This window comes from Oncorhynchus gorbuscha, linkage group LG11 (assembly GCF_021184085.1).
Source record: "Oncorhynchus gorbuscha isolate QuinsamMale2020 ecotype Even-year linkage group LG11, OgorEven_v1.0, whole genome shotgun sequence".
Lineage (NCBI taxonomy): Eukaryota > Metazoa > Chordata > Actinopteri > Salmoniformes > Salmonidae > Oncorhynchus > Oncorhynchus gorbuscha.
Window position 1 is genome coordinate 76,306,403 of NC_060183.1, and position 10,592 is coordinate 76,316,994.

A 10,592-nucleotide genomic window follows, 5' to 3' on the forward strand; every position below is an offset into this window, starting at 1 on the left:
AGAATCGGCTTCATTTTCCAGGACCGCATCATAACCAATGATGTATATAAACCCTGGATTGTTGACGCTATGTATCGGCCATATTGACACTCCCCAGTATGTGCTGTCCTCCATAGGAATGAATGGAATTCTACAATATTTCAATGTTTCAAGGACAAAATTGCATGTATTTAATTATTTTGTTGTTGTAGTGGGGACAGTAACATTAGTAATCTCAAAAAACGATACTTTAAGGAAAATGCTATATAATTGTTACTTTATGTTTAGCTCACATTATATAATTTAAAAATATGCATTACGTTGTCTGTAATAGAATATTTGTGGCAAAAACTAATGTAGATATTTATAAATGAATAGCATCCAATGGTGGGGGAGTGCCAAGATGGAGGCACGGTGGCTTCAACATAACGCCCCTATCAGTCATGTAGTGTTTATATAAATCACTGATCATAACCCATAACCCTTCTCTTCAGCCTTACCCTCTCCCGGACCCTGCTACATGTAAAAGCTATTCAAAGACAAACATTTGAATCATTAGCATAAAAAATTAAAAATATCATTAGATTGTCTATAGATCTTTTGGAGCATACTCACAGAGGCAGGGTCACTGTAAATAGGCATCACTGATCCGATCACTATTTCCTTTGGCTAAAGTATCTTGTCACCATGGTACTAACTGCTTTGAAAGCGGTAGGAGATACAGGTCTCAGTCTCCCATCTGTCTAGCTGTAGGGATGTCTTTTGCTTATAGCAAACACAATTTGCTCAATTCTGTAGTAATGACAGACTCTCCCTGGGGCCAGTACAAATGACACTCTGTTGGCAAAGTGTTGGTAGTACATGTCCTAATTGATGACGAGGCTTTCACTGACAGTAGGCTATTTACAGTTGCACTTTACCATGTGTGTTCTGGGAAGACATCTTGTGAGTGCACAACATGTCGAACTTCAAGTTTTTTTTTATCCTACTTTTGAAATGTCCTCTTTGCATGCATGCAGTTTGGTTTCATATGAGCACCTTTATATCTTATCATATAGCACCATTTTTTATAGTAAATCCCCCCCCCCCCCCCTTTCAGTTTAGGACCCAACTGTTGGCATGCGTAAACTTTTTTTTAAAAACATGTTTTTTCTCAGATAGGTTTTTTCTAAACGTTGCAATCTTTTACAAACATTACAAGGCAATAAATGGATATTCATACGGTACCATACATGTAGAACATGAAGTATTACAGTACACAGGTTAAAGAAAGTTCTAGAATACTAAACAATTGCTTTCTTGTTTTGAGTCATATAATATTCTATAGGACACGCTAATGTTGTACATTACATTTATCCAAAGATACACTAAACATTTTTGCTTCACTATTTCATTTTTTATATCATTACCATAGACAGTTATATTTCGAAAAATCCCACTGCAGTAATGCCATGATAAACACAAAAGCCAAAAGAAACAAACCAACAAAGCTTCTTCAATAGCCAGACTTTTTCACAGCACGCTACCTACACAACAATAAATTAGAAACATATGTAAATACGCCATCACTTTTCCCAAGTGAATCCTGGACTCCTTTTCTCTTCATTGTCACTACTGCAGTTAGGTGGTTATTAGTGTTTTGTGGAACTCAAGTACTAAGTAGCCTATTCTTTTGAAATGATAATCTCCTAAACATGCTTGAACATCATTGGTGTTTTGTGCAATAGAAATCTGTTGCAATAAACATATCCCTCTTATTTCTTTCACAAGATTGACAGGTCATCTTTTCCATTTGTTCTAAAAACTAATAAAAATGATAATCCTAATCAAAACAATACCACCAAATTGTAAAGAAGTTTTAAGGCTAAAAGGTTGTAAACCTTTTGTTTGGATGATAACAGTCCAAATTGAATTCATTCAAGTGATTTATAAGAGACCAACTCAACCTTCAATGATGACCTTGCTTGCTCTTACAAAGACTTTTTGACCATTCAAACACCTGCCCAAGTCTAGTTGGATATCAGGCCGACACATGATCTAGTATGGCTTTCAGGCAAGCTACAAATACGGAATAGTCAATTAAATTAATTCTAAACGTGTCTTTCTTGGATAATACCGGTACGTCACTGTATTTTCTGTGGAGTCAATTGTAAAATACAACGTCCTTAATAGATTGCAAAAATAATAATAATAACTACAGAAAGCATTACATAATATACCAGACAAATATAATGGAATAGAACAGTATAATATATCTTTCATCTTTAATTCCATAGAATTTATCATTGACTTCATTTCATATATTTTTGTTTGGTAGAAGAATAATGAAGAGGAAAGCTGTGTGCACGTCATCTAAAGTGCTTGTTTGATCATGTTGGGTCGATAGTTCCACCCACGTGAAATGGTTCAGGGAAATTTGTGCAGCAAGATCTGGAGCCTTTTGTGGTTATGTCAAAACAACATATTTTTTCTATAAGTGATTAGCTCCAAATGTACAACAATTGAGTACTTTGCATTGGAAATGATAACCTTTGCTGCAACCATAAGGAACTGTAAATTAATTTCATTTTCTTATCATCACGACACCACTACAACTTGGATTTAATCCTTAAACTTGACAATCAAACAAGACAAGTTACACTCAAAGAAAGTTTGTCTTAACCATACGACCTACAGCAGTCAGAAAGGTATGGACATTTCATTTTGTATAATTTCACAAGAAAACAGAGAAAGCTCAAGTATATTTACTAAATTGTGAGAACTTTTGAGAATTGAAGGTAGATATCAACCCCATTGGACATTGCCATTGCTAGCTGCCCTTACTTTAACAACAACCCAATCCAAGTAGACAAAACAATGCTATTACACTGTAAGACCTTATTTAAAAGGGGTCACAGTGGGTTCAGGTAAAACAAGACTAGGAGCAGAAGGGCGGGCTAATAACTTCATGGCCACTATCTGGGTCAGTTTATCTTTAAGTGCAGCTTTTTTAGATTAAAATAGGTGATATCAGCATCTAGCAGAAGATTAACCTTATGGTGTGGTAATTTAAGTGCATGATTGTCACATCAAAGTTAAACCAATGCATGGATCATGTGATCCCTCCATGTAAATTAAGTAAAACAGCAGAGGGAAGTGCTGCTTTTTAAATATTTTTTTTAAAGTGCTTTCATAAGGAGGCTTGTGTTTTAAAGAGCAAATAAACTCTGCATCCCCACTCATATTCTCTCTCCATCTCCAAGAGAGGAAAAAAGCCATTGTTTATAGCCTAGGCCAAATTTTCTCTTACTTTGCCCCCCAAAATACTGTGATCAGCCGTATAATCTCAAACACATCACGGGGCATCTGCACTCTAAAATGTAGATATAAATGAAAGCATATGGGAACAAATGTAATATATTCCACATTTTGATTAAGTATGAGAATCCAAACGAATGTTGTAGTAAAGTTGTGCTTCGAATTATTTTTCTATAATAAGTTGTAAAACTTTTAACGTTGGAATAGATTAATGCAATCATTCAAGTGGAATTTCCACACCACACATTAGATAACAGAAAAACAATGAATAACCAGACTATTCTTGCGCTTTTCATGCACTATGGTTCGGATTGCTACCACTAAGAATTTAAAATAAATACCGGTCTTTAAGATATCAAAAATCATAATATTAAAGTTTGGTTTTAGAGACAACGATTTTTAACCTTGTCTTTTTTTGTGATTGACCTATCCCTTTTTCATAATATACAAAGTACCTCTTTCCTTGAGATTCAAGATTCAGTTAACTGCATTCAATAGAAACCACAATATGCCTTAACACAGACTGTGGAAACTTATGCGACAGTAGCATGATGCATTCTGACTTTTCTATTAGGTTGTTCTCTCCAATGGATCTTCCATGCGGGACAAAATGTAAAGAAAATTACATTTGTCCATTTAAGCTCTGCAGAAGAACCACTGTTTTATAGACTCTGTGCAATGGGGCGTAGTTGCTAGGGAGTTGCAGCCAAAAGGAAAACAATGAAGAAATATGAACGCCTATTTCATACATCCTTTATCACCAGATGCAAGGGAAATGTAAAATAGGAGTTTCAGCACAGAATGTTGGTTACAACTAGTACAAACAATTGTTAAGCCCTTACGAGTACTGCAAGATCATTTGTCTAGCAGACATGTGAAGAGGTGTTCAGACCAATGAGGTGTATCCTATGTGGATCAGCATATGATATTTCATATCACTGACCATATCAGCCCCATCACCATATCTGGCATTAAGTCTATGGAGCGGTTTCGTGGACATAGACCCTAAATGGTGAAAATGATTAATGGATTAAAAATAATAATAATAATAATTTAAAAAAATAAAAAAATCGAGTTACATATCGCAATATTATTTTTTGACAATATTATAGATATTTTTTGCTACTGTAGATAGCATTAGTTAGCGCTAATTGGCTGTACCTGCGCCAAAACTCTGGTATCTTTCCTCCTATAGCTTGTTCTACATCTTCTTAAATACTGAGCCAACCTGTTTTCAGCCATTTTATTACCCTGACTGATCAAAACTTGTTTACTCATGACTCTCTCTTGTCTCTCTGCAGCAGACATATGGTGAGCAATACATTTGGAACATCAATTGCAATATCGAATTGCAATACATATAGAATCATGAGAATCACAATACATATCGTATCGGCACCGAAGTATTGTGATAATATCGTGAGGTCCCTGGCAATTCCCAGACCTAGTAAAAAAAAATTATAATAAAAGCTCCAGAGGTCTAAAATGTGGAAACAATTTAGATGTGGAGGAAAACAGAATATCACCTGTCATTTAAAGATCTCCGAGGTACCTGTGACAAGGGATAAACTGTGTGCTGCCTAACTCATTATAAACTGGGTGTTTCGAGCCCTGAATGCTGATTGGCTGACAGCCATGGTATATCAGACCGTATACTATGGGTATGACAAAACATTTATTTTTACTGCTCTAATTAAGTTGGTAACCAGTTTATAATAGCAATAAGACACATCGGGGTGTTGTTGTATATGGTCAATATACCATGGCTATGGGCTGTGTCCAGGCACTCTGCGATCCGTCGTGCCTAAGAACAGCCCTTAGCCATGGTATATTTGCCATATACCACACCCCCATGCCTTATTGCTTAATTAACACATAGGCAACAAAGCCTATATCAATAAAGATTATCTGTGTTAGGAGCTTTTCTCAGCATGACTTGACACTAAAAATATTGTATAGCAGATCATCAAAAAATCCAAGTGAGAAATTTGGTTTTCACTTCAAATTAATTTGTTAATATGTTAATAAATGACAGTAAAATGCATTAAATAACTTTTAAAATACACAATGTGATAATGATAATTTTGGGGACACACAGACTAAGTTGCACCTGTTAGTAGTAAGGGTATCTGGGGTGTATTGATAGCTGCATGGGCTTGATCTCAATGTTTCAAGTATCATTGCAAGATTTGTGAAGGCATCAGAATTTTTACTGAAATTCTGGAACATGAGCAGTTTTAAGGCTACACCAAGACTCCGTTCCAACTGACACAGTTTTCCCTTTATAGTGCACTACGTTTGACCAGCTCCCTATGGGCCCTGGTCAAAAGTAGGGCACTATACAGGGAATAGGGTGCCATTTGGGATGCATCCCAAAAACATGGAATGAACATCTACTGTGCTCGGTGGTGCGATAAAAAGTAGATTGCATGAATAATAGCCTATCTTTCTGTCAAAGCTGTGTGTGAATGTATATGAGATGATGTAACACTACCGTTATAACTAAGAAATTACAGCATCACTGCTAATCAACAGTTTCTTGATCTCCCACTTTGTATATCATATCTAAGCCCATGAATCATATCTTTCATATAGGCATTAGATGATTATTTTGCAGACAGACATTGTTTAAAGATACATATTCTCATAGTAGTGTTGCATGGGTACCAGTCTGAGTTATCATTGCACTCTTTGCTATCTTATGTCATGTTTGGCATGACACAGAGGACATGGGAGTGGAATGTTAGCAAAACAGGTTCTGGAGTTCAGGCTCGTGGTAGTGTGCATTTCTATCAAGTACTATTATTATTATATTATTTGGTTAGTGCCCAAACCACACGGATAACAATACCCCAAATCCTTCATCCTTGTTTATTCTATACTAAGATTAAATCCTCAATCATTAAATACTAACTACACAGAGCAAATGATTGTTGATGTTTAAACAACAATATCATGTCTAGCCTTCAGCTGTAAATCTTACAATACACCCCACTGCCAATGCTGGTGGGATACCGGAAGTTGTACACTATCATGTCTCACCCTGAGGTATATGGGGCTCACCTTTTTTCTTCTTCACTCAAACAAGCACATGCGCACACGCACGTACATTCACACACACTGCAATTCTTGAAATGGACAGTCGACCACAACGAAACATTTTTCTACGCTTCATATAAATGACCTAGCTATATTATCATCTAGCATTTTGTATATTAGTTTTCATTGTGCAAGAATAGGCAAACCGTCCTCCTGCACCGATTTCAAAACGGACGCCATAATCTAAATATACGAATGAAACACAATAACCATGAAAAAATGTAAAAGTGCTAGTTGACAATAGTCATACAGTACAGTATTATAGAGGTACATTGAGAATACTTTTTCTTATAAACTAGGATATTGTCACGTTTACCTTTTCCCTTTTCCGTTTTAACCCACCATCACTAGAAACCTCTAACAACCACAGTATGCCATTGTCAATCCTCTTGGTCTTCACCGTCCTCGCGAGTCTCTGTCCTCTTCTCGTGACAGGTGAAAATTCGCCGCATTTCTCCCTCATACCTGATGAAATTCTCTCCAAATCTGGCCCAGGCTTTCATGGGGACTGTTATGGTGTTCCTGTATGGCTGTCGTACCTCGCTAATCTTCAAAAACACACCGTAGCGGTTGGAACCAACGTCGAAATAAAACCTCTTATTGTCCACTCGAAAGGATTCTGCCTCGGGAAGCTCGGGGGATTCTTCGTGGTTCCTATTGCCTCTTCCACGCTCATCCGTTGCATCACCATCGCCGTAGTCTTCAATAAGCTGCGACAGTGCATCTCTGAATTCGATTAGCCCTTGAGCCGGCAACACTATGGTCTGCTCGATGCCCTGGCCGTAGTAACCCATGGTGCCATGTCCTCTGCTGACAGTCTGTCTGATGCGGAGGAACCTGCCTCGCTGGTTCTCTTTCAGATCCAGATAGTACTTTCTATTGTCTCTCTCAATGAATTCACTCTTCAGGACGCGATGAGTATGCTCCTCCGACACCGCAGAGCCGGTGGGAGATACTGATGCTGCGTGGTGGTGATCTTGCTGTCTTCTGCGGGAATCTTGGGGGCGGCCCTGGCCATTGCTCTGCTCTTCTGGCCGTGGTACCAGGCCACCTCGCAACCCAATGTGAGCGTAATAATCGATGAAGTCCCCCAGGCAATATCGTAGATCGGGTGCCATTGACATGGACAGCGTTAATTTGCTCTTCCTGATGTTATCATGGCGGCCTCTTCCAATCCAAACCTCTGCAATTTTTAGGAATCTGCCCCTTGCACTTTGTTTTACGTCCAAATAAAACCGTTTCTTCTGGATATCGACACGTTTAGAGGCAAGCTCCTGAATGTCTATGCCCTGCTGCTGTGTGCCAGGGTGAACATACTGTTGAGGATATGCGCCTCTCGTCATAGAATCTGATGTAATCCTTCCTCTGCCTCTTTCCATCCCTCTTGAACATGTATCAGCCATAATTATTTCGTTTCCACCACAGTTAGCACACGAAAATTTGCTTATCCATTAATAGCCAACATGCTGTCTTTCAGGTAACGTTTAGCATATTAATTTAGCTAGCAAGCCTGCCAGCTTGTGGCTATAGTATCCTAACACGTTTGAAAAATGCCTCGAATGACGTAAAAATGGCAGATACTAGGTAGGAATCGTCAGCAGATCGAGTTTCTGTGTCCTGATTAAAGGTCAAGCGTAACGTTTGGTGCCGTTTCCATCGTAAACCTTGGCAAGCCGGGTTACCTAGCTACCCCTTTCCCTGCATCTGACACTTCTCCCCCGTCTGCTAAGAGGCTATGAAAGCTGCTAGCCTACTGAAATGAAAGGAGAAATCGTCCAATCCAGGGTCTCTTGCTTCCGTAGCAGCGGCTTGATGAGCCCAATGAACCCACCCACCAAGCACGGACCAACGCCAACGTCTGTTGGACGTCTTTTTTTGGTCCTGTCCGGATCAGCCATTTTTTTTGGTGAGGTTTTTGGTGAGGTCAGGACCGGCCTTGATTTCAACGTCAGGACCACATTTGGCACACACCTAGACGTCTATAATTGGTTCAGATTTGGTTCAGTAGTGACCGGCCTTGATTTGGCCCAAACATGGACATCTATGATTGGTTCAGATTTGGTCGAGTCACTAAAGAAAAGTAGAGTATGGTACAGTACAGTATAATGTACTGTATTGTACACTACTTTACTCTAATGTACTCTACTGAACTAAACTGTACTGTCCTGTACCATTCTCTACTGTGCTTAACTGTGGCATATTGTACTGTGCTGTTCAAACTTGTGAAACATCCTAGACATCTATGATTAGTTCAGCTTTGGTCTGGTCCTGACTGATCAAATATGAACTTGTTTGGGGGCGGAGCTCATTAGAATAATACCAAGCATGTTTTGCAAGTGATTATTTTTACATTTACATTTTGGTAATTCAGTAGACACTTATTTTCAACATCTGTAAATTGTCTTTTCAACTTTCATTCAGAGCTGAAAATGAACCTGACTTCAACATCTGGAAAATACATATTTTCCAATCAAATCAAATGTTATTTGTCACATGCGCTGAATACAACAGGTGTAGACTTTACTTACCAGCCATTTCCCAACAATGCAGAATTAAAAAATATGAAACATTTGCAAAATTTTTTAAAAGGAAATAGTAAAACAATAAAATGACAATAACAAGGCTATATACAAGGACTACCGGTACCGAGTCAATGTGCAGGGGTACGAGGTAGTTGAGGTAATAACGAGGCTATATACAAGGACTACCGGTACCGAGTCAATGTGCAGGGGTACGAGGTAGTTGAGGTAATAACGAGGCTATATACAAGGACTACCGGTACCGAGTCAATGTGCAGGGGTACGAGGTAGTTGAGGTAATAACGAGGCTATGTACAAGGACTACCGGTACAGAGTCAATGTGCAGGGATACGAGGTAGTTGAGGTAATAACGAGGCTATGTACAAGGACTACCGGTACAGAGTCAATGTGCAGGGATACGAGGTAGTTGAGGTAATAACGAGGCTATATACAAGGACTAACGGTACTGAGTCAATGTGCAGGGTTACGAGGTAGTTGAGATAGTTGAGGTAATAACGAGGCTATATACAAGGAGTACCGGTACCGAGTCAATCTGCAGGGGTACGAGGTAGTTGAGGTAATAACGAGGCTATATACAAGGACTACCGGTACCGAGTCAATCTGCAGGGGTACGAGGTAGTTGAGGTAATAACGAGGCTATATACAAGGAGTACCGGTACCGAGTCAATGTGCAGGGGTACGAAGTAGTTGAGGTAATAACGAGGCTATATACAAGGACTACCGGTACCGAGTCAATGTGCAGGGGTACGAGGTAGTTGAGGTAATCTACATAATATGTGCAGTACATGTTGGTAGGGGTAAAAGTGACTAGACAATCAGAGTAGATCATAAACAGTAGCAGCAGCATATGTGAAGAGTGTGAAATTGTGTGTCTATGTGTGAGTGTATGTGTTGCGTCAATATGCGTGTGTGTGTGTTGGAGTGTCAGTGTAGTATGTGTAAATGTGTGAATAAAGCCAGTGGAAGAGTCTGTGCAATAAAAAAATCACATTTATTTGTCACATACACATGGTTAGCAGATGTTTATGCGAGTGTAGCGAAATGCTTGTGCTTCTAGTTCCGCCAATGCAGTAATAACCAACGAGTAATCTAACCTAACAATTCCAAAACTACTACCTTATACACACAAGTGTAAAGGGATAAAGAATATGTACATAAAGATATATGAATGAGTGATGGTACAGAATGGCATAGGCAAGATGTAGATGGTATCGAGTACAGTATATACATATGAGATGAGTAATGTAGGGTATGTAAACAAAGTGACATAGTTTAAAGTGGCTAGTGATAGATGTATTACATAAATATGCAGTAGATGATATAGAGTACAGTATATACATATACATATGAGATGAGTAATGTAGGGTATGTAAACAAATATGTACACACACATACACTACCATTCAAAAGTTTTGGGTCACTTAGAAATGTCCTTGTTTTTGAAAGAAAAGCACATTTTTTGTCCATTAAAATAACATCAAATTGATCAGAAATACAGTGTAGACATTGTTCATGTTGTAAATGACTATTGTAGCTGGAAACAGCTGATTTTTAATGAAATATCTACATAGGCGCACAGAGGCCCATTATCAGCAACTATCACTTGTGTTCCAATGGACGTTGTGTTAGCTAATCCAAGTTTTATAATTTTAAAAGACTTATTGGTCATTCGAAAAC

General features: G+C 38.5%; 1 protein-coding gene across 1 annotated transcript; it reads right to left on the reverse strand.

Annotated features, from left to right (window-relative positions):
• Positions 1-5,086: 5,086 nt before the first annotated feature.
• purg (purine-rich element binding protein G) lies at positions 5,087-8,090 on the reverse strand. The gene has a single exon (XM_046368330.1). The coding sequence runs from the start codon at positions 7,776-7,778 to the stop codon at positions 6,756-6,758; it is 1,023 nt and encodes a 340-aa protein (XP_046224286.1). The 5' UTR covers positions 7,779-8,090; the 3' UTR covers positions 5,087-6,755.
• Positions 8,091-10,592: the final 2,502 nt, after the last annotated feature.